Source organism: Rhipicephalus microplus, chromosome 4 (assembly GCF_043290135.1).
Source record: "Rhipicephalus microplus isolate Deutch F79 chromosome 4, USDA_Rmic, whole genome shotgun sequence".
Lineage (NCBI taxonomy): Eukaryota > Metazoa > Arthropoda > Arachnida > Ixodida > Ixodidae > Rhipicephalus > Rhipicephalus microplus.
Window position 1 is genome coordinate 124058020 of NC_134703.1, and position 23832 is coordinate 124081851.

Genomic DNA, 23832 nt, shown 5'->3' on the forward strand with positions numbered 1-23832 from the left:
CGCTGAAAGGTATCCATTTCATTCGTCCTAAAATTGGGCTGGTGATCACGATGATAGCCTTTGTGTATGACCTCTATACTTAATGATATTCTATAACAACAACAAAATGAAAGCCATCGCGAACTATGCCCTGATGAATTTTTCTAGAAATTATAATTCAATCGACAATCGAGAAAATCTGTGTGAAAGCGATTTCAAGCTGTCTTCTTCTACAGCGGCCTATCTTATGCGAACTATGAACTTGCAATAGAAGGCCTCACCATCTCATTCGTCGCAAGCTGAAGCCGACAGTATCCACATGGAACCACGATTGCAAGTATTCAGCATCCAATTTCAATATTCTGAACGGAATGAATTGCTCCAGGGCACATGCCTTCAAAAAAAAAAAACATCACACTCTTTCGATTGATTGATATGTGGGGTTTAACGTCCCGAAAACACCACACGATTATGAGAGACGCCGTAGTGGAGGGCTCCGTAAATTTCGACCACCTGGAGTTCTTTAACATGCACCCAAATGTGAGCACACGGGCCTAGAACATATCCGCCTACATCAGAAATGCAGCCACCGCAGCTGGGATTCGAACCCGTGGCCTGCGGGTCAGCAGCCGAGTACTTTAGCCACTAGACCACCACGGCGGGGCCGTCACACTCTTTCTAAACACAATTTTGTACCACTAGCGGTCACGTAGCTAGTTATTTTCGCACGCTAATGTTCACGGCCAAGAACGCCGTTGGTTCTACTCCTGGTGGGTGGTTGTGTGTTCCCGCCTTCTGTGGACTCGTTCCGTTCTCCTCTGTGGCTGGTATTCTCAGTTCTGGCTGAGGCATGTTCTCGTGCGGCTTTTCGGTCATTGTTTCTTCGCCAATCACGCAGACCTGCGCCCATGCAGGTCTGCATGATTGCCTATTGACACGCGGCGGGCTATTCCGGAGGCCAAAGACTACCAGTTCTGATTTCGACATGCTCCACTGCATGTGCCGTTCAGATCAGAAAAACGGCGATAACTGTAAGTTTATCGAGAGTGTGAGATGCTTTCTTTGTACATATAATCTAAATATTGGGTATAATGTGCCGCTGAGAAAATTACACGGCTTCACCCCGTGGCACCGAGTCAGAAGCCATCACATGCAACTCTACGGCGTTGAAAAGGTTTAGTACCTTTGTTTCAATAATTGTCGTTACATGAGCATCTTAGGTTAGCAGTTTTGTGTGAAACATAAATTCGAGGTTTAAAAAATTCGTATTGTCAGCTCCTGCAGCAAATACACATTGATTAAAACATACAATTGTGCATCAATGGCAGAGGTAACGTCCGGTATTTTTTTTTTCGGTAAAGCGTTACCTTTCTTTTTTTTTGGAGGTAACGCACCTAGAAAAGTAACATTTTTGTGTGTGTTTGTTTGCTAGACTAACGAGTAAAGTACCTAGTTACCAACAGTGGTCTGCTAGCATGGCAAGTAGTCCACGATGCTGAATCGCCGCACTTGTAACAAAGAACAGGGCACGCACAGACCACACTGTGTTCTAGTGTGTATCATTCTTGGTGGTTGAGAAGGATGGGAAGGCTGAGTGAGAAAGCGAAATCAGCCGAAGTGAGTTCTATATACTGTATCTTCTATATTACGGTAATTATTCACAGAATCTTTGCGGCAGCATGTTTTCACTGATTAAGCGCGCAGTTATCGCTTCATCACGCATCTCGGACCATTGGTTTCTTTATTCGCCCTTTAAACGTATGTCGTTTTCAGCTGTGCCTCCCGTTTCCCATGGTGTCGACTCCTACGCTCACATGCTTAATTTTAAGTTTGACTCGCAATCATTCCTTGCCAGCCGATAGTAAACAGGCTACCGTTATCTTTACCCTGTGCCCTCGACTATAGTTGTCAGAATGAATGTTGCACGCAACACCTCCAGCGAAAACCTCCGTAGCGCATCAGAGAGCTCTGTGCAAGTCATCCACGTCTTACAAACGTACGTATAACCATGACTCGACGCAATTAAACCTTGCAATCGGATGTCTTGTAGGACAAAAATAGTGGAATAATATACTGTTAAGCAAAACCATGACTTAGCCCGACTGCTTTTTATTCTATATTGCAAGCATGATCGCTTACTTCCGTCACCAAAAAAGTTCGTTATTCAGTTGCAGGTAATCGGGCTGCTGGCAGGGGTCACTATATCACTTTGCCCCCAAGAATACAAAATTTTTCTGCGAAGGTGCTCTTCACGTGCCTCGCAGTGCTTGGCTGTGGAAGAAACATAAAACGTAATATTTATCACCCCTTATATACGCAGACAGAACTGATTATTCCAGGTGAATTGCGCGACGTGGCGAACCACTGCACACTCGTTATGTGGCTTTTTTTTTAGTCTCATCAAAACTTTGTTTACACTAATTCACACAACAAGTATAGCGAGTGGTGCTTTTTATCAGCCGTTGATAGAGCTATCCTGCAGGAGGTTGTTCATTTAGACGATTTAAAAACAAATTAAGAGCAAGAAACAAGCACATAGGAGACAAGAACATGTCGCAGACTGCCACACATCACAAGCCAATAGTTGCCTACAAAACTAACCGTATACGACTTGACAGCCCAGAAACAATCTGATCAACATTATTCTCAGAAATATTCAACGTGCCTCTGTTGCACGAAATGCCCAGAAAAGGGTGTCCCACGGATCAAGTTGGTGTTGTAGCATGCGATCCTACCCCTATAAAACGGGGGTGGAATCCTTCAGGACCCCAATAAATTTTTTCATCTATCCATAAAAACAAATCACACGATTATGTTAAATTTGTTATGCTTTTCCATATACGTTGCAAGTACGGCGCAATTATGTCTGCATGTGTTTAGCTTAGGACAGGCAAGTGCCGACATTTATCTGATTGGCGCACCAAAAGTATTTCGCTTCTGTCAAAGTCACGCGTCACGCTGAGCTCTTACAATGGGTCATAACTACGAGTATTTTTTTTTATTGCTGGGGTTCAACATCTCAAAAGCACCATACGATTATGAGAGACGCCGTAGTGGAGGGCTCCAGAATTTTCGACCACCAGCGCTTATTTAACGTGCACCTGAATTTAAGAACACGGGCATGAATCACTTTCGCCTCCATCGAAAACGCGGCCGCCACAGCCGCAATACGATCCCGCAACCTGCTGGTCAGCAGCCGAGTGCATTTCATTCAACAATTTCAAAAACTGGCAAAGTAGACCTTGATTTTACGCCTTTATTGTTCTAATGTCGATCCCACATCAGATTGTCCTGGATGAAAATAAATACTAAAGTCCAACAATTAAAAAAAAACTCTAGTTTCAGTTGGTCCGTGACCACAAAAATAAAATTTTCTAGCCCCGGTACAAAGAAGGCATATTTTGTTTTTGTTCTTTCCAACTCCTCAACGCATGCTAAGCAGGCCACATACAACTCGCGCACAAACAGACAAGTCCGGCGGTCATACAAGGGTCTTCACAGATTGTTCGTTCGCGACCCTTCCTTTCTATACATAAATCACGGTTACTAACTCTTAACGTCTTTTGCTTTCATTGATATCACTCATAACCGCTTTGAACAAAGGTGTTTCTGAACTGAAAGAACTGTCAAGAAGGCTTTGCCTAGAATCGACGGAGCAGCCACCTGTTACGAGCAGCCGTAACGACGAAGTTTCCGAGATGTCTATGGGTGTTCTTTGAACGGGATGATTGTCGAAAGTAGTCGCTGCAAATCCTGCTAGTCTTCGGTAAAGCCACCGCCGTCCACGCAGGCTTCCTCACTGCGATAGTGATCGGAAAGTGGTGACGCAGAAAATCTGTCACAGTTCAAAAGGAAGGGGGGAGGCGTTCACGCAATGCTTCCTGCTAACGTAGCGGAAGGGTCCAACGAAGGATCCGAACTTGTCAGGACTTTTGTCCGGTGACGCTGTCTATCCAGGCGCGGTACGCTGAGGTGCGCATGTAGACGCCCGGCATGTTGGGCTCGGCGCAACGAATCCCGTGCGACACGGTGCCCACCAACACCCAGCGACCGTCGTCCCGAAGCAGTGTCAGCGGACCACCCGAATCACCCTGCGAAGCATGATTGTACAAACGTTACACTCACTCATTTTACACGTCATTGCGTTCAAGGCAACCCGCCCATTTTATTTTCATGTGCTGCTCGCTCCCGTTGAGATTAGGTTTTGGTAGGGGATGGTGCAAACGAAATCGCCAGAACTAAATCATCCGACGTCAAAAGGCGTTTGACTACATTTTCATTGGGGGGAACGGGATATTAACCATGGCATCGTGAGAAAGAATGGTTGATATCGTGCCACTTCGTTACATGAACGACGGGCTTCAGTGGCAGCTCACTGCGTTCGTCACTGCAAGGATATCCAAACGAAAATTATCAGTGAAGCTTCACGGTACACAGAACGTGAGTGCTATCTCAACACACGCATCTCACATCGATGGGTCTTTAGTATTTAGCTAGATACTGGCGAGCTCCAGTATTATGAAGCAACACAATCAACAAAAAGTCATTAACGACAATGATGTGTCTAGCGTTCCGTTGGGCTTGTTCAGGCAGAACAAGAGCACAGCTTGAGTAAGTGTTTAATGTGTGGCTGAACTGCTTGATTATAACACACTGATCATTTTGTTGATAACCATTGTTATTACACTCCTGAGAATTTCACTACTTCGTCTATCTTTACCTCTGTTTACATGTTTCTTCATTGTATTATTCCTCGATACATGCACGTACGCAAACATACATCCTCACAAACGCATACATGAGCGAGAAGTCTATGTAACCCTGTATCACATAAAGAACGAAAGCAACGATTCATCACTCGTGACGTCAGGCGCTACTGACTGCGCTAAGGTCCGTTTCCCGTAAAAGTATACGTAGGATTTATTTTATATATGTATTTTTTTCCAGAATATTCTTCCTCGACTTAATCTGTAATCAAGCGCAATCCTGGAGAACCAAGCTGACCATAGTTTACTACATTTAGCTTTTATCCACGTTACACATCGCTTGTTAAATAATTTTAATTTCCAGCGAAAAAAAAGTGAGACATCTGGCTGTTCATTTCATTAGCGTATACCTCGCAGGAGTCTCGGTTGCCGCCATCGTAGCCAGCACAGACGAAGTTTTCCCTGATGGACTTTATGTGTCCCGCCAGCAGAAACATCTTCTGGCACTTCTCGTTGCTCAATATCGGCACCTGCACGTACTGCAGCACGTTCGGCACCGATCCACCTGCGACGAGTATAGGGCGTCACGAAGAAAGGCGATTATTGGTTGTTCCACTGAAAATTAAATATTTCATATATTATGAATGCACTTGAGAGAGAAGAGAACAGTGTGGCTTATTCACGGTACGCTTAGGTATTTTCTTTAAAGCTTAGATGCGCCATGAAAGTTGCGATTTTAAGACAAGACAAGGTTTTATTGACTTGAATGATATGTAAGGTTTACCGTCCCAAAACCGCCATATGATTATGAGAGACGCCGTAGTGGCGGGCTTCGGAAATTTCGACCACCTGGGGATCTTTAACGTGCACCCAAATCTGAACACATGGGCCTACAACATTTCCGCCTTCATCGGAAATGCAGCCGCCGCAGCCGGGATCCGATCCCGCGACCTGCGGGTCAGCAGCCGAGTACCTTAGCCACTAGACCACTACGGCGGGGCGACAAGACAAGGTTTGTCAAATGCCTCTTAATTTGTCGGCGTCCAACCGCATGCTTCGCCTTGCCTCTCATTTTGATTTGACGTGTAGAGTGGTGTGGTGAGAAGCTTAGCAATATTTGCTGCTCGACTGTAACAATGATTGTGATGGCGCAGGTCAAAAGCGAGGGGCGGGCGAAGGCAGGTGCCGGGCACTGCTGTTGCAGTAACGTTTATTATCTTCGCGACTGTCGACCATGAATATTCTTCTCGTCCACAATACAACCAATCAGCATTTTGGTGACGGATGGCGCCTGTAAACAGCAACTAATAATAAAGGGCTTCACCGTGAAATCGCGAACTAAATGAAAAATAACGAACTAAATAAATAAATTGACGTTAAGAAAAGGAAGATTTACCGAAATGTGTACGGCGACCAGAAGCGAGAACGAAAGTGGCACATCATGCGTTCGAAAGATAATGCATAATACAGTTGTGAGCTCTATAATTTAACCTCATTTACTTAAGAGTTGAAATTCAAACTACAATAAAAAACGGGACACACATTGTTCGGTGGTGTAACCAGGATGGCAGAATTGCAGGGTTTAACGTCACCCTAACCAAAGTCTACCGAAAAATGGACAGCTGGGATTTGATTTAAGCCATAGCACTAAATTAAGCCACTTTCAAATCGACACATGGTTTTGGAGAAGAGGTTCATCTTTTAAAAGCGCTAAAATTCTACGAGAATAAAAGCAAAAGTGTTGAGTAGCCTAAATACGAGATAACAATGAACTTGGAGGTCGAAAACAGCTGACTTAGCAGGTAATTAAAACGTTATATTTTAGTGAAAAATAAAATAGTGACAGACATAAGGCCGGACTGCTACCTACGTATATAAACACGCCCTTCCACACTGGCAACATCAGCGATGACGAATTTCAATTGAGCGAGTTAGTGACCATTCATGTGTGAAACATGCGCACGGACTTCGCAGAAGTGGAGAAAGAAAAGTACAACCGGCCAGAACTTCAACCATCCTGTGCAGCGACCACTTTTTTGTCGGTCAGCACCATATATGATAAAACGAAGTTGCAAAAAAATTGTCCTGGCATGTGCTTTGAGGGCATGCACTAGTGCTCACCCTTTTTAGAGCTTAAAGGGGCCCTGCAACACTTTTTGAGCTTGGTCAGAAAACGCTGCCGATTGGTAGTATGGGCTCCCGAAAACACGCGAGCCAATTCTTATAGCGCAGCACGCGACCTGGAATTCATATAAATTATCAGTCACCTGAAAATGGCTTTCTCTTCTCTCGACAAGTCATGGAATATATCCAAAAATGAAACGTACCAAGCCCATCTATCAGCCATTGATTGATTTGATCATGGCGCGCTCACTCGTTACCGAGATCGCCGTGGGAGACCGCCACTTGTCCACGCGTGCGCGCACGCACACTGAGAAAGTCGCGCATTCGAAGAAAAAAAAAATTGGGGAGGCCCTTAAGCCTCGCCTTTAAGAGTTCAACGCTATAACGAAATCCAACCTCTGTGCACCTTTCAACCACTAAGTGCCTACTTATTCATATGGCTTGTTACATACACACGTACGCACAAAAACACGCGCACAGTAGATTGGACCAGCGTGCGCTATTATCGCCGAATGGGCTCGTTTTCGTCGTAACACCTGTCGACCAAAATGCGTTAAAGGGGCCCTGAAACACTTTTTCAAGTAACCATGGAATGAATTCACTAGAAGAGCTTATTACCTCACCAATTCGACGCCGCAAAATGTTTAAAAATCCGTCCAGTGCAAGTGGAGTTACAAAAGTTTGTCGCATGCTGCAATTGCATTAACTCATCTCTCGTCCCGATGAAAGGGCTGGAAGTGAAGCAGGGAGGGGGCAGGGCAAAGAAACTACCACGCCTCGTGACCTTGAGCACTTTTTTCTTCGAATGCGCGGCTTTTCCAATGGACCGCGCGTTCATGCGTGGACAAGAAGCCGCCTCCCGCGGCTATCTCGGTAACTTGATTTTTCGGTCACAGACGCACAGACGGTTTTTCACTCACAACCAACGGGGCTGACGCCAGCGGCAGGTTTTCTGCTACACGAGATCTTTAATGCTATCGCGTTAAAAGTTCTCAAGGTCGCGAGGCCCACGTGACGTTTTTCTGTGGTCCATTCATCCCTCCCTGCTTAACTTTCAGCGCCTTCGTCGGGACGAGAGAATGCAATTGCAGCGTGCGACAAACCTTTGTAACTGCTCTCCCACTGGACGGATTCTTGAAATTTTTGCTGCGTTGACTTCGTGAGCCAATAAGCTCTTCCAGCAAATTCACTCCATGGTTACTTGAAAAAGTGTTTCAGGGCTCCTTTAAGTCATATGGCAAAGGTACACAGAAAACAGTGCCATATGTGCAGGATGCCTGAAAATTTGGCCGACTGTTCATGAGAGTGCCTAGATTCCTTGTGTTACTCCACTTTTTATGTTTCGCACATTCATTCAGGTGCACGTTACGGTGATAGGGTAGCAAACGTAGTCAACCTGCTAAATATCCATTCATTTATGTTGCATTATTTTCCCGCAAGTTAATCATAATATACAGGGGTGGAAGACGGTAGAATCATGTCGGTGAACGGTTTACCGCGCATGCGCAGTCATGACGGCCATATATTGCAGTACAAACGCACAGATGCCCCCCCCCCCCCCCCCCCGAAAGAAATTTCTTGCTACGTGCCTGCCAGAACCTTACAATTAACTCGTCAACAGTTCCGATGGCCATTGATCATTACTGCATCCGTGAATGATGGACTTCTGCTGCTCATCTTCTAAGCAACCAGATTGTGTTTTTTTTATTTATGCTGAAGGCGTACTGGCGCTAAAGCATAATAATAAAACTGAAGCATCTGAGCCGCTGGGCTTGTCAAACAGCGGCCAGGTGAAAATAGCGGACAGACCGTATCAGCTAAACACCGAAGTTAATGAGCGAATCACGCAGTAATATATCGCACCTTGCCATTCACTCGATCTGAGAAGCGCTGACACGTCACAAACGGAAAGCTAATGCGTGAGCCCCACGCGCTTCTAGCGGCAGCTGCATGCAGCGTGCCAACTTTCCCAGGAGCGCTTGCGCACCCGTTGGCGACGCCCGTGTGCTTGTAGAAAGGCCTGTTAGGGTTGCCTCATGCATCACAAGACATGGTTGCGGTCGTTAGGTAACCCTGCGTCCTGTAAACTTCCTCGCGTATACCAGAATACCGGTCAATTTAGAAACCTCTTAAGCTTACCGTGCGACAGCTTTCCCCATCCTGTGACGTAGGACGTCCTCCCCGTGAAGTCCTCGTTCCTTCCCGGCAGGCAGATGGGCACGATGTGCGGCTGGAACTCGACCGGTCGCTCCAGTTCGAGGAGGGCCAGGTCGTTCTCGAAGGTGGCCGGGTTGTATCGGCGGTGCACGATCATGCGCCGCACGGGAATGGAGACCGGCTTGAAGCGGCCGATGTCCCCGGACAGGTCGTGCTCGCCCAGGATCACCAGCAGCGATGACAGGAACCTGTGCCGCAGCAGGCCCCCTCTGAGAATGTGTCGAAAACGCTTCGTCTCCAACACTCCGAAAGGAAAAAACCAGCACAACACTGTCCGTGCACAACGCAGCTTCCATGCTGAAAGCAGTTCGCATACTGTTGTCCGTGCAGAAAAGCAGCGTCCATGCAGAGCGCAGTTCGTATGCCGTAGTTGTCCGTGCACAGTATTGCAGTCCATGCAGAACGCAGTTCGTAAGCTGTAGCGGTCCGTGCTCAATCTATGCGGTGAAACCTTGACGACATGGCTCGACACATTACGTGTCTTTTTTGTCATAATGCGGCCTTTGTTTCCTCTCATGACGGACGTTCTGCAGCACGTCATAGAGGGGACTTGAGATTTGATTGATATATGGGGTTTAACCTCCCGAAACCACCATATGATTATGAGAGACGCCGTAGTGGAGGGCTCCGGAAATTTCGACCAACTGGGGTTCTTTAACGTGCACCCAAATCTGAACACACGGGCCTACAACATTTACGCCTCCATCGGAAATGCAGCCGCCGCAGCCGGGATTCGAGCCCGCGACATTCGGGTCAGCAGCCGAGTACCTTGGCCACTAGACCACCGCGGCGGGGCGGAGACTTGAGATTAATTTTACCACCGGGTCTTCTTGCATCTCCAAAATGCGGACCCCATAGTCAAATATTTATCTCGCGTCCTCGCGAGCTTGGCAGCGCGAGGACTTGCAGGGAGTGGCGAGTGCCGCGAGAACTTTCCATATTGAGTTCGTCACCAAATGAAGTTGTTTTTGGAGCTTGCAGTGGTTGATACGTATTTATTTCCTTGTGTACCTTTGCGCTACCGGAATTTTGTTTAGCTTCCACATAAACTTTTTGCTACTGGTAACGCCACCAGATGTCACTACCAGTTATCCGCTAGTTTGTTACTCTAGAGGGCTGCGAGCCCGACATATTGGGCACAATCACAATTCATTCATATTCATCGTGCCATGGATGTCTCCGGTAACCTGGTATTCGCGAGTGGTAAGAGGCTTTCGGACCAATTGACACAGTAATTTGCTCTCGAGAAGCAACTTGCAGTGCGAGTTGCGCTCTCATTGCAGACTTATTTGCGTGCTCGTTCATGTCATCGCCGATTTCACTGTTAGAATGCGTTGGCGTTACGTGCAGCGTTGCCCGAGCGTTCTGGTTTTCTAAAATAAATGTCGAGAATGCGTAACGAGACAGCTAACACGATCACCATGCATGTACATACGTTATTAATATCATGAGAAACGTGCGACATTCTTACAATTGTGTATTGTAATGCCACAAATAATTTAGTTCCCAAAGTACGACACAAATACAGTGCTTACGGCATAAATAATTTTTGTATCGCTCTTCTATTGCCTATAAGTTAACTATACACTCCTGTCGCGTTTATTGAACACCTTTACTTCGGTGTGATCATAACGCGAGTAATACCAAATCAAGATAAAAACACGAACCTTAAAGAATGATAGTGCCGAAAAGAACATGGTTTTACTGAAGCGAAAAACGAGACGTGTTTTTGTACTGATGCCTTCGATTCTACATTAAGGGAAAAAAGCGCAACACGTGGTTGTGACAGGGAATATGATGCTGGGCGAAACGTTTAGGCTTTTTTTTTTTTTATCGCGCTGTCACTGTTTTCCGCACCAGTTCCAGAATGTGCTCGATCCGCGCACGTGCGTCGTGCAGGGAATCTGATGACACAATCCGGCACTATCCCGGAAAGTTACTTTGCATACAGGCGCTGAACTTCTTGCTTTTGTTTTAAAATTATTTACTCATTTGACCCATGTCCATACTTAGGAAATAGGAATGCCTGTATTTGCCCGTTTTGTCTTCAGTATGTAGTCCGAACTGCGGGTTTATATGTAACAGAGTTGCATGGCATGAGAGTGGTAAGCTATAATTTCGTCCATACTTCCGGTATTCCATATTAACAGGGTCCACATTAACAAAAGACGACTGTACTGGGAAACACTAAACCACAAGACGCAGTGTTTTTCGTTTTACATGTTGCATCGGAACCTAATATTTCGTTAGCGAAAAAATTCTACATAGCAGAATTCAATGCTAATTGTTATAAGTGGGAATAATACCTGGCTGTTCTTACAACATGAATAGGCTCTGTATGCCGAGAAATTTGAGGGATCAAGTTGTTGCTTTTGTTTTGAGACTCGTGCTTCGTGGGGTTAAATGATCGTGAATGGAAGTCTTATCGTTTTACATCTTGTCCGTGATGAAGTACATATTCCTTGTCAAAGTAGTGCGATCGAGAAGATTCGAAATTGATAAGGGCTTACGTTCGAACGGGAAGAGAGAAAAAAATCTTACCCTGGCTGGCAGTGGGCCGCAGTTAGGGCGTACTTGTCGCTGATCAACACGCCGCCGCACTTATTTTTTATGAACAGGCCGAGCCATGTTGCCTCCTTCACGAGCACCTGTGAAAACAAAATACAATATATATATAGGAGCCGTGACACTCCTCTGAGCGTCCCGAGATGAGCATCGCCTGCGGCACGTCTAGTCGTAAATAAGGAAGCAGGAAGACTTGCGGGTAGTGCAAAACGTACTTGCCACGGCCATTCACCGATGAACGAGTTCCTTCCGCCGACGATCCGGCCCTGGGGATGTAGCGGCCTGACTCCGCAGTCTTTATGGGTCAAAAAGAAAAAATTGTAAGATAAGGTGAAAAGCAACATGACGCCAAATGTGCGAGCGCTGATACGCTAGGCGATCAGATAGTCATCGATTAGATTGTTATCTTGCCGGCATTTCAACGGCAGGACGCTTCATCGTAAGGGATTATTAGAATAGCTTATCACAGGATTAGGACAAAAAAAGAAGGGCGCTAGACTAACCACTGGGTTTGAGAGAACGATAAACAGGTAAACCAAATGATGCAAGCGTGTAACCACATAAAGTTGCTTGAAGGTAACCTATCTAGCTATAAAAATGTTAATGAATCGAAGCTGATAGTTCGTCCGGGAGAGACATGGCCTGCTGATATACTTGTCTGTACCAAGCTTGTGGATGTGCAAAGATCTATACACGTTTTAGTATGTTCCCTTATAGAAGCAGTATTTTTTAAAGATGGCAGCACAACCATAGTTTATAATTCATATCGTCTAATGGTCGTCCGTGCGTGTGGGTACTCAATTGTCATGTATCACTCACACTACACGATACACTTGCCCCGAGTATTTTGTGTGCTGCCAAAACACAAAACGAAAAAAAAAGTGTCGCTCTTACAAAACATACTAACATGCGCAATATACGCTAAGTAAACATTTCACCATACTGCGTGACCCGCTGACATAATATTGGACAACACACAAGCATGCAGTGGGTAAACCTACTTAAAAGGACACTAGAGAAGAAAAAAATTTTCTCGTGCTAGTACATCACTTTTTCGAGGTTCCAAAATCCCCAGCTTACCACGCACCAAATGCCAAGTCGTCGTAAATTTAGGGTATTTACAAGGTCCTAAACAGGTTATAATCGCTAAACATGAAGTATTATTATGAGGCTGCTGACATGCAAACGAAGTACCATGCATGCACCAACTGGCCCTACAAGCCAACCTTATATGGATTGCTTGCACTGACGTCATTGAAGCCACCATGTTGAGGTACAAACGTATTGGAAGGCGAAATTATTGACGTCATGCTAAAGTTAACACTGTATCGCATGAAGGTTGTTTCGCTATTCACGTATACACAGGTCAATAACGTTTCGGCGACGTTATCACTGTGAATCAGGTCAACTGCTGTAAGATATGACTGCCCATGGTGCACGGCACCAAAACTGCCATATTGGAGCACAGTGGCGGAACGTGCAAGCTGAGAACGGGAGTGCTTACACACATAACGTCAACGTGTTACAGCGGATACAGTGCTTTGTCCTGCAGTCTGTCTTGCGACGCATTGTGCCAAAAAGGCACTACCGAAGATAAAGCATAATGAACAATTGCGGGAGCGTAGGCAGAATTTTTTTCGGGGGGGGGGGCTCTTTAATTTTAAGGATAGGTGGGGGGGGGGCACTGGCACATGGTAATTTTACGCTCTGTATGCCATGCAGAAATAAAATTTCGGGAAAGGGAGGCCTGACGTGCCGCCCACTGGCTTCGCCACTGAACAGCAGCTATGTCTTTGGAGCTACTGTCATTCTCGCTGTCTTTCCAGACACACGTCGACGTAAGGCAACGTCGTTTAGCGGCATTATAATTGCAAGGATAGGTGTGAAGGCGCAGGTACGATTACCGGCCAATTTAGGCTCGCTTCGAGGGGCTAAAATGCAAAGTTTTCTTCTACCGATATCCAGGAGCATGTTATCACACCTAAATCAGACGCGGACTTGGCTCGAAGAAAGCTGGCTGGAAACGTGAGCTTACGCGTGCAGAAAATTTTGCTTGAAAGCAACAAAAAAGAAGAAAAAGAAGAATAAATAAATTAAATAAAAGCGGAGAGAAAAAAAAAAGAGGACATGCGCATTAACGACAAGCCCATCGATCTTACGTTTCCGGTAGTCCCACTGCTTACTGCTCGTAGACGTCGGCGGATCCGTGCTGTTTACGAAGTTCTCAGTCGTCACGCTCACTGTTGAGGGACGCGTGGATGTGCTCGAGGACGGCGGCATCTTGGAGGGAGGCTTCTGTGTAGTCTTCTTTGTCGGAGATTTGGTGGGCAGCGGTCCCTTTGTAGGCTTCGCAGGACGGGCCGGCATAGGTAGGACTGGCTTCGTGGGCTTCGGCGTGCTTTTCGGCTTGGTCGCGGCTGACACCGCCATTGTCGTTTTTACGGGTATCGGTTCTCTCATTGCTGTCGTCGTTGTCGTTGGCTTCTTTGTGCGTTTAGGCAGCGTGGTCGTCGTCTGAGGTGTAGTTGACGTTATGTGGGCCTGAGTAATTGACATTGGCCGAGTGGCGGTTCCTACAAAGAGCGTGTTTGTGGACGGCCTAGCGGCGAGCGTTGTACGCAACGGAATTTTGAAGACCGTCGATGGCCAAAGCGTGGCCTTAGAAGGATAAGTCATGTGCTGTATGTCATTGGAAATTGTTGTTGGGGATGTTGGCGGGCGAGGCTTGGTGTGGCTTGGTTTGGACACTATCGTCGAAGGTCGAGCCTTTGTTTGGGGCGTCGTCGTTGGAGAGCGTGTTTTCAGCTTCTTGGTGGTCGTTGTGGACGGTCGCGGCGTAGAGAACGTTTCCGTGGAAGTCGAGACGACTGCTGACGCGACGTCAGAAACGGTGACATCTGTGACCTCTCCGAATGACGTCTGGCCAGACGTAGCACCGTAAACGTGCTCTGTCACTGTTGGTCGGTTTTCGACGTCGAAATCAAGCGTATATTCCATCACGTTCGTCGGGGATGGTTGCGTCGTAGTTGTCTCTGTTAGATCAACAAACCCTGGTTGACGCGTCGTGTGAACGTTTCCGCTTTCCGTAGGCATGAGCATACTCAGGGTTGTGGGATATCCCTGGGTCTTTACTCCGGCGTCGAGATCCGAAAGGTCATTCAGTGTTGATGGTGGAAGTCGGCTGACAGCATAAGATGTGTATTCCCCTGTGGTATATGGCATTGTGTGAAACGGGGACTGAGATGTCGAATAGTGAGTTGACGAGTACCCATACTTTTGCGGTGTAGTGGAATGCAGCATGATTGCAGTAGGAGACTCGTACTTGTGCGTCGAAGCAGTCTGGAACGCGGAGGATTCCGTGGTAGCTGCATGAGTTTCCGCCGGCGTTGCCAGCGATGACGTTGTGACAGGGGAACCGTACTTCTGCCCTGTCACGGTTTGTAAAGGTGTTTCTGAGACAGTTACGTACTTTTTCGTTGGCATAGGTTGCGAAGGTGTTTGGCTCGTCGTATATGTGTCCTCTAGCATTGGTGTGCTCGCTGCGTCGGACTGGGTGTTCACCGCGGTAGTTTTCTTGACTGGCTTCAATGTTGCGACCGTCGGGCGCGTTTTCATGGCCACTGTAACTGGCCGCAAGAAAGGCCTTGTTATGAGAGAACTTAGCATCCCTATGGGCGTGCTTGCGAGTACAGTATGTAGCGAGGGTCGCTGCACATACATTGTTGTCGGAACGAATGGCGAAGGTCGCAAGGCCAGTTTAGTCGGCGTGAACAGTACGTTTGGCCGCGTTGTCATCCAGGTGGTCACGGCCGGGGCAGTGATGCTCGGTGGCTTGTGGTGATTGCTCAAAGTCGTCGCTTGCGGTTGTGGCGTTGGACGCACGACGACCGGCCGCTTCAATGTTGCGGGTAACGTGAGCATGGGCCACAGTGCCGTCGGCCTGGGTCTCGACAACAGCGTTGTTGGTCTCGCGCTGACTGTCGTGGGTGCCTCCGTAGTGGTCGGGCTGGGAGGGAGTCGTGATGCTTCGGGGTGCGTGTCAGAAGGAGACGGTAGTGTGCTGGCGTCGACTGTGACGACGCTGCTGACCTTGGACAAGTCCTCGGTCGTGTACGTGCTCGGCTCGGTCCACATAGAAGTTGTGACGTTTGCTACGTCAGGAAGCTTGCAACAGGCACCAAGCAGAAAACCGTCCATGCAGGCGGACAGCATGGTGCCTTCCTGGCGGATGCATTCCCAGTTGAACATGCAAAGTCCAGTTTCGCCTTGCACGCCTTCGCATGGCCTCCTTCCAATAGTCCATTGTTTCCCTGCAGTAATGAACGCAAGAAAGATTGGTGTTTTATGAATATTCGTGTATTTAAAGACACGCAAAAAGAATTTGTACCGTTCACTTTCATTAGCAGAAATAATGACTGCCTATAAGGCGACCACGTACAGGTTCAATGCATTGACTGTGCACATTTATCGATTCATTCGGCAATAAAAGTGCACACAATACTTGCCACTAGCTCACCAACCACGCATTATACTAATACCAAGATTACTAACAATAAGACAGACACAGCGTAAATTTAAGATACCACGCACTTATGGTCACTCAGTTGTACAAGTCTCGCGAACACTATCCAGACAACTCCCCATTGAAATGTTACAGCAAAGGAGGGCTACTTGGCACTGACAAATATACGCGAATACGCCCACACTGAAGCGTATAAGTTCGATGAAGTTGCAGCTCGTTGAGCGAAGACAAATAATCCACTTATGGATAGGTTGTTCTAGAAGGCAACTACCACTTACAGGGAGTGACTGAGGTGTAGTACTTGGCAGTGTTCGCCGAGACCAAGGCTCCGCTGATGCACAGACAGCCACTGGTGATGATTAGCGCTGTCCATCGGATTTCCATCACGTCGCTGAAAAACACCGGGATGCATTTTTTTAGGAAAATGTTCTTACTGTATGCAAGAGCTCCTATCAGACAAACATCAATGAAGCATGTCACGTGTTCAATTCAACGACTTCCAGAAGCGATCATGCGTAGATTAAAGACAGGCGGATCAATATAAATGATTGCAGTTATCAGTCTCTGCGTCTGTTTCTTTTTACGCGAATTCCGTTGACGTCATTAAGGCTATCTTTCAATAAATACACCAGCACTGCGGGAGTCAGGTTTTGTAACGTCACGTGAATACTGTCGGCACATTGCTCTCGAGTACCGTTGTTCTTTTGGCACACAGACCAAGAATGTTCCTGCTGCTTTTTATTGATAGAGCCAATTATAGAGAACAAGAAGTATGCTGTGTTGACGCAATTTGAGCCCCAAAATTATAGCACACGTTCATTATAGTATACATCCAAGTGCATAGTACATTCAATTAGAGTACATTCAAAGGGCCATGGCAAGGTCACTCAACAGTTTGTGATTTTCACTGAAAACCAGAAGCAGAGTGTCTATTGCACCTATGCAGATATGATAGCTGAAAGGTAAACAAATATATCAGTGCAATACAAGCCCTAGAAGTTGACGGCTATGAACCGAGCCCACCACCGCAGACCGCCATTTTGCCACGGCGCGTGTGGTATCATGCGCTGCATGTCGGAGCGGAAGCGTCGTGCCATGGTCTGTGAAGGTTCCAGCACTTGCAGGTCGTTCTATTTCAGTGACAAGCTAAACAAAGCTAAAATATCTCAATTTCTCGTGCGGCTGGCCGCGAAACGACATCATTCATACCGGAATGCAGACGGTCGTACAGCTATAGCTGCTTCTTCTGTCACGGCCCGGAAGCGTGGCAGTTGTTGCCCGACTCTCATACCGCTTGGACGCTTATCAAATATTAAAATATAAATCACGTGCCTCGATAAATGCGATACAATTTCGTTACCTTATTTGTTAATACGCAACTTACATAGCACTGATTATGATCGAAAATTGGGCGTCAGGGTGGCAGGGCCCCAAATTTACAGAGTTCAAAAGCGAGACAGTGGTTTCTTTCACGCCTTCACTCCTTCCTGTACAATGCTATTCTCTCGCCCCGCCGTGATGGTCTAGTGGCTAAGGCACTCGGCTGCTGACCCGCAGGTCGCGAGTTCGAATCCCGGCTGCGGCGGCTTCATTTCAGATGGAGGCGGTAATGTTGTAGGCCCGTGTGCTCAGATTTGGGTGCACGTTAAAGAATCCCAGGTGGGTCAAAATTTCCGGAGCCCTCCACTACGGCGTCTCTCATAATCATATGGTGGTTTTGGGACGTTGAACCCCACATATCAATGCTATTCTCTCCTCGCCCCTAATTTCTTCATGAAACAATGTGGAATGTTAGCACTATAAGCGTTGAGCCAGGCAGGATTTGTTGTTTCTCGAATACACGCTGCTGCCTCCACCTGTGCAGTCACAAAAGCAGAAAACAAAGGGATACCGTTTTATCACGCGCAATGGTCGTGCTAGGCAAGGCAGAACTGGTGTGCGACTGCATAGCACAACAGGGTAGGCGACGGTTTATTGAATATCGCTTATTGATCAATCAAAAACTTATTTCATGCTGACATGACGATAGTTATAGCGCGAGAACAGAACGGCGACAAAGAGACAAGAAGGACCGTGTCCTTCTTGTCTCTGTCATGTCTCTATCGTCATGTCATACCAAGTAGCCCAAGCTGCGACACTTCATGCTGACGTCACGTGAATCAACAGCTGCCGTCACGAATTGCGTCGCAAAGACGGGACACCGGCGCTGGGAGAGAAAAAAAGAACTCGTTCATTCATCAGAGGTTTCTGAGGGGCCCTTAAGATCATGTGCCTAGAACGTTACTTGCATGTTATAAATATGGCATAACTTCATGTTCACATACATGTATTAGTTTGGCGTTACAAATATATATTATCACGTCACTTGTTAATATTGGTGTAATCGCTTTAAGCCACATGAATTTTGGTGTTCACGCCGCCATCACTGCGTAATTATTTATTTGCTTATAGTGGCCTTTGCCGTCACAGGATCTGCACCCCGCTGATATTGCATTGCGCAAAAGATGCGTAGACTCTCATAGAGCCTATTGTCGCATGCAACTTTAAAAATTCGCGGAATTCTCTCCACAAAAGCTGATGAAAAAAAAAAGTCTGCACCAATGGCTTGTGTTCATGAGCCGGAAAGCGATTCCATCTTCGGAGAACGTTATCGAGTGCATGAGTGAGATAACTTCTCTAGTTGCCTAGGCGTAAGACTGTCGCTGGGGGCGTAGCCAGAGGCTTTTTTTTAGGCCGGTGTTCATAACGGTGTGGGCCATTTCCTCCTCTTTATTATTATTAATATTATTAATATTATTTGTAGTAGTAGTAGTAGTAATAGTAGTATGTAGCCCCTCTAGTTTATATAATAATAACGATTTATTATTATTATTATTATTATTATTATTATTATTATTATTATTATTATTATTATTATTATTATTATTATAAAACGTGTCAGAACCGTGATACGATTATCAGAGACGCCGTCATGGAGAGCTCTGCAAATTTCAGCCACCTGGGGTTCTTTAACCTGCACCCAAATCTGCGCGCCGTATAGTAGAGGGCTCCGAAAATTTCGGGGATCTGGTGTTCTTGGGATACCGAAGCTCATCTTAAAAAAAATGAAGAAAACGACGTTATGGTGTCATGATACCTAATTTCGCGCGGTGACCTGGATAATCAAGCCTAAAATTTGCATAAAGCAACGCAAATAACTTCATCTTGCCGAAAACAAGCAACGGGTGCCGCGGGAGCCATCGCGAGTCTCGCCGCCACCTGTGACTGGTCGTAGCTCCATGACGTCACGCACGGGATGGTGAGAGTAGACGACGGCCGGCGCTCGCTGGCAGGCGGTGCTGGCTTTATCTGCTGAAATCGGGTAGTATGGCAAACTGTGGAAGTTGCAACGAGTTCGCTGTACATCTGTGCATGTTCCAGCCATGGTGATGACCTGAAACGATGTCAGCGGCGATGATGCGGCACAGGAAAGCCAGTCCCAACCAGCCATCTTCGCCAGCGTCGAAAACATAGACTGGTACGCATGAGGTGCATGTCAGTGCTTAATTTCACCGTAGCAAACTGATAAAGTTGATGCATTCAACTGTAGATAGAAAGTTCGATAAGGAACAGCAGTATCCGCGTATTGGCATGCATGGTTCACGCTGCACGCTGGCACTATGCGGAAACATTAGCTGTTCGTGGATTTCACTGCTTAGAGTGCAGTGTGGTTCATGCAGTCGGTATCAATCTTCACAGCGGGCAAGAAGCATGCGTTGAGTCACTGCGCTACCGCGAAAAAAAGATAAAAAAAGGCCACAAGCTTTCTTGGCCAACGCCCTGAGTGGGTGTGAACCATGAGTCCGGGAAATTAACAAACTATACTGCCGCACTTTTTCGCAGCGGTGACATGTGCTCAAAACTACGCTGCAAGCGTGCGTGTGGATAGTTTAGCTGATATATTGCATGTTTACAATGCCTTCGCTTTTTCTTAATTCCAGCCAGTACTACAGTGATGATATTTAAAAATGCAAGTGGCATATAAGCTGCGTTAGATACATGCGACTGTCGTGTGGAGTGCCTGATTTCGATGCGGCGTACTGATATCTGTGTACACTTGTTTTCGTGCACAGGTGCTCATGCAAGCACTGCATCGAAACGGGAAAAGGGGAGAATACGTACGGAACAACACGTGCCTGAAGATTCATACTAAGATATTATTTGGCAGTCCTACATTTCTTTCTTTCTGTGGAGTGCGATACAAATACCATCACCTTCATATCAATATAATGATATGTAGCACGCCTGCATAAATCAATCTCGGCACTACTGCCATGACAGCCCCATTGAGCTCAGTGCCGATTGTACGCAGCATAGCAATGTTGTACAGGCCTCGCTTCTGAACAAGAAAGCTCTAGGGGCATGAACACTTTTTGCGCTATGCGGTACGTTCGCTTACAATATGCGCATTCGGAAGTATTCACTGTTATCAAATTTGTCACACATTCAGTGATCGAAATAGAGAAAGGCTTTTAGGTGAAGCGCTACTACGCGAACAGCTTGGTCTGCAATTTTACTTATTGTGGTGGCATTCGGCAGTGATCGAATGTTACGGTAACGTTTAATTGCCGTCTGGATCGTCGTATGAGTGTTTGTTGCACCACTGCATTGATGATTGTGGATTTTGATCGAGAAATATTACCCAAGCCGGAATCGAAAGAAAGCGTCCGTCTTAAACGGTCAATTTTGTTGGCGATCAGCTCTGATAAACATTCTCTAAAGGCATGATCGCAAGCTGTCGCTGCAGCATGGAGATCACGGCATACTGGGTCAGATCGAGCAGAGCTGCGATGAACAGTGTCTGCGTAACGGCTCACGATCCGCGCGTTCCATGGAGATTTGAAGTGAGCGCCGCGGAAGTGAGGCAGCACAGAGAGCTGATCAGTGCTAGAGTAAGCCCATGCTCACTAACTAACTACGCACTGCTATGATGACACACACGTAATCTTACAGTTTTGCCTCAGCTTGATTGACCCTGATAGTGATGATGATGGTATTTATAGCCAACGTAACCTTTGTACAGGGTGGACTCGCTTTGCGAAATACTAAGTGTATATATACCCTTTGCAAACATATCTTAGTTGAGCCCCGCCGCGGTGGTCTAGTGGCTAAGGTACTCGGCTGCTGACCCGCAGGGCGCGGGTTCGAATCCCGGCTGCGGCGGCTGCATTTCCGATGGAGGCGGAAATGTTGTAGGCCCGTGTGCTCAGATTTGGGTGCACGTTAAAGAACCCCAGGTGGTCAAAATTTCCGGAGCCCTCCACTACGGCGTCTCTCATATTCACATGGTGGTTTTGGGACGTTAAACCCCACATATCAATATCAGTCAACATATCTTAGTTGACTTTACTGCAAGAACGTTTTCCGCACAAAACATCAAATATAAATAATTGTGTGAACATACATAGCCTCGCATTATATGGGGTATTCGTACGGGTGAGAAATACGCGGGCGAGGAGCGTGGCAAAGACGTCCGGCATTAACGAGTGGGTACAGCCCACTCGCTAATCCGCAACGTCGTGCCACGTGGTTGACGTAATCCGCAATCACTGCTTCTCCCCCTTTAAACAGTTATATACGTACACTAAGAACCTTTGAAAATTCTACAAAGACATGGGGCAGAGACAATATAGTAAAAATAATTGTGCTGTACTGTCGCAACTTATCTTGACAGCACTGTGGAAGCTAGTACTATTGTTAGCCTTAACCCGTCCCGACTATGCAAGCAGGTAAGCGTGGATTACGTTTAAAACTGATTGCGTATCGTCACTACTGAAATGATTTTTTGTTTATGGGGAAAACTAAAAACGTGACCTATATATGCTAGCTGCAGCATCCAAACTACCAGGCACGCCAGTAATCAGACAAATTTATTGTGTGGTGTTGTCATCGATCTGTTCAGTGTAATAATTACAATGTACGTACTTCTTTTGCCCCCCTTTTAACGCAATTACGGGAAAGGTATCCAGTTGAATGCCCTGTAGCAATATGGCTTTTTCTATGGCTTTCTAGTTTTTTTTATTCGTTCAGAGCAATGCGAGATGAAATGCCTGCTCATATACTTGTGTTATTTTCAAATTAAATGTGTCATAAGCACGTAAAGGTTCATTTATTTGTAATATTTCTCTTAGCTTTGCCGCAATAACTAATCTTTGAAAAGTTTAATTTTTTTCAGCACAAATCTTTGTGTAATAAGTAGGGTTGATTTTTTTTCACGCTGTTTAAGTGACTTCATGAATGCAAAGATCGAAAAGTGGTCACTGGTACCAGATATACCAACACCAGCACATATTTAATTTTTAACGCTGTTGAAACACAAATAAAGAATAAAAACAGAATGTCTCAGAATATTTTTATTTATTTTTTCATAAGACAACACTTCAAATTGTGTTTTTCTAGACATGTTGTGCTTGCATATAATAAGGGCACCCTTTGTTCGACATGGGCGAAAGAAAGATTGCCGAGAATTTTGTGCTGGAAAGTTTCGAAGGTCTTGAATTAGTGCGATAAAAACTGAACCAAGCGATATGTTACCCACTGATAAATTAAAGTACTTGTCGCTCATTTTCAGCCCCATGTAATGTTGCTTCGCACATCGAGATTTATTCTTTCAATTACGAAGCGTGCAGTTGATAGTTTAAAGGTGACGCACGGGAAGTCCCGTGCAATGTTTACGCACGGGACTTCGCACGGGACTTTATGCTTTGTTTTGCTGTCTTCCTTCTATTTGTTAAAATGACACGACGTACACGCCCAGACGTCCAAGTGGCAGAATGCATGTGGTTTTCTCGGTGCATTCACTATTATTCTGTAAGCTTTCATGGTATGAGCAGGCTCCCCTGTTAGTGATATGGATACTGATAAGTGTTAATGGAGTTACTCTCTAAAATAAATAATTTGTTCTGCAACCAGCACGTGCGCAGTTTCGAAACCTCGTCCGAACATTCACGCTTGTACCGACACCCAATACTCAGAAAAGCAATTTCTTATTCGTGTGAATCCAGTGAAGCTTTGTCCCCTTCATTCCTTCTCAAAAAGGCTCTAGCTTTTCCTTTTCGGAGTGCCACTGTTCCCAGCGGGAGGTTCATGTTTTTTGCAGGCGTGTTCTGAATATTCCAGAACTCGGGAAACAGCCTTCTTCCCGGCTTCCGTCAATGTCAAGTTGTGGTCGCGCTTCTCACATTTGACCCACTGTGAGGTGTGCCATTGCTTCTCAGAGGCACGAAACAATCTAGAGACGGCTGAGCGGAAGCAACAATAGCGCTCCGCCAATCTGCCGTGTCGTCTCTTCGGCTCCATACCGACGATCCTTGGACAAGCGCATAATCGTCGTACAAGCATGCTAACAACGCGGCATCAACAAGCCACCTAATCCCCGAAAAGATCATTAGAGATATCGCTGTTCAAACTATAAAGTCCCGCGCAGCCAACGGGACATCAACTTCTGAAATGCAGGTGTGCGCTCGTCATTACGGCCATGTCAATTTCCTATAGGACCACCGAAATATTGGTGTCTGCGTGGAGAGAGAGACAGAGAAGGGGGATGGACCCCAACCTGTTTAGTAAATCCGTGGTGAACCGGAGAGTGCCATGCTTGTTCACTGAGATCTGAATAATGTAAGCACTTGTACTATGTTTACTCTCTTACATCAGCTTGCCCTGATGAACGCCCTGGAGCAG

At 46.2% G+C, this 23832-nt stretch overlaps 1 protein-coding gene across 1 annotated transcript in view; it reads right to left on the minus strand.

Annotated features, from left to right (window-relative positions):
- Positions 1–3215: 3215 nt before the first annotated feature.
- The window catches only part of LOC119172854 (uncharacterized), a 96506-nt gene continuing 75889 nt past the window's right edge, over positions 3216–23832 (minus strand). Inside the window, exons 9-15 of the mRNA XM_075893169.1 lie at positions 16392–16590; positions 13751–15901; positions 11807–11886; positions 11568–11674; positions 8949–9214; positions 5096–5250; positions 3216–4070 (exon numbers count right to left, since the gene is read on the minus strand). Coding sequence (XP_075749284.1) covers positions 3903–4070; positions 5096–5250; positions 8949–9214; positions 11568–11674; positions 11807–11886; positions 13751–15901; positions 16392–16590 — 3126 coding nt within the window. The 3' untranslated portion in view covers positions 3216–3902. The remainder of the gene's footprint in view (positions 4071–5095; positions 5251–8948; positions 9215–11567; positions 11675–11806; positions 11887–13750; positions 15902–16391; positions 16591–23832) is intronic.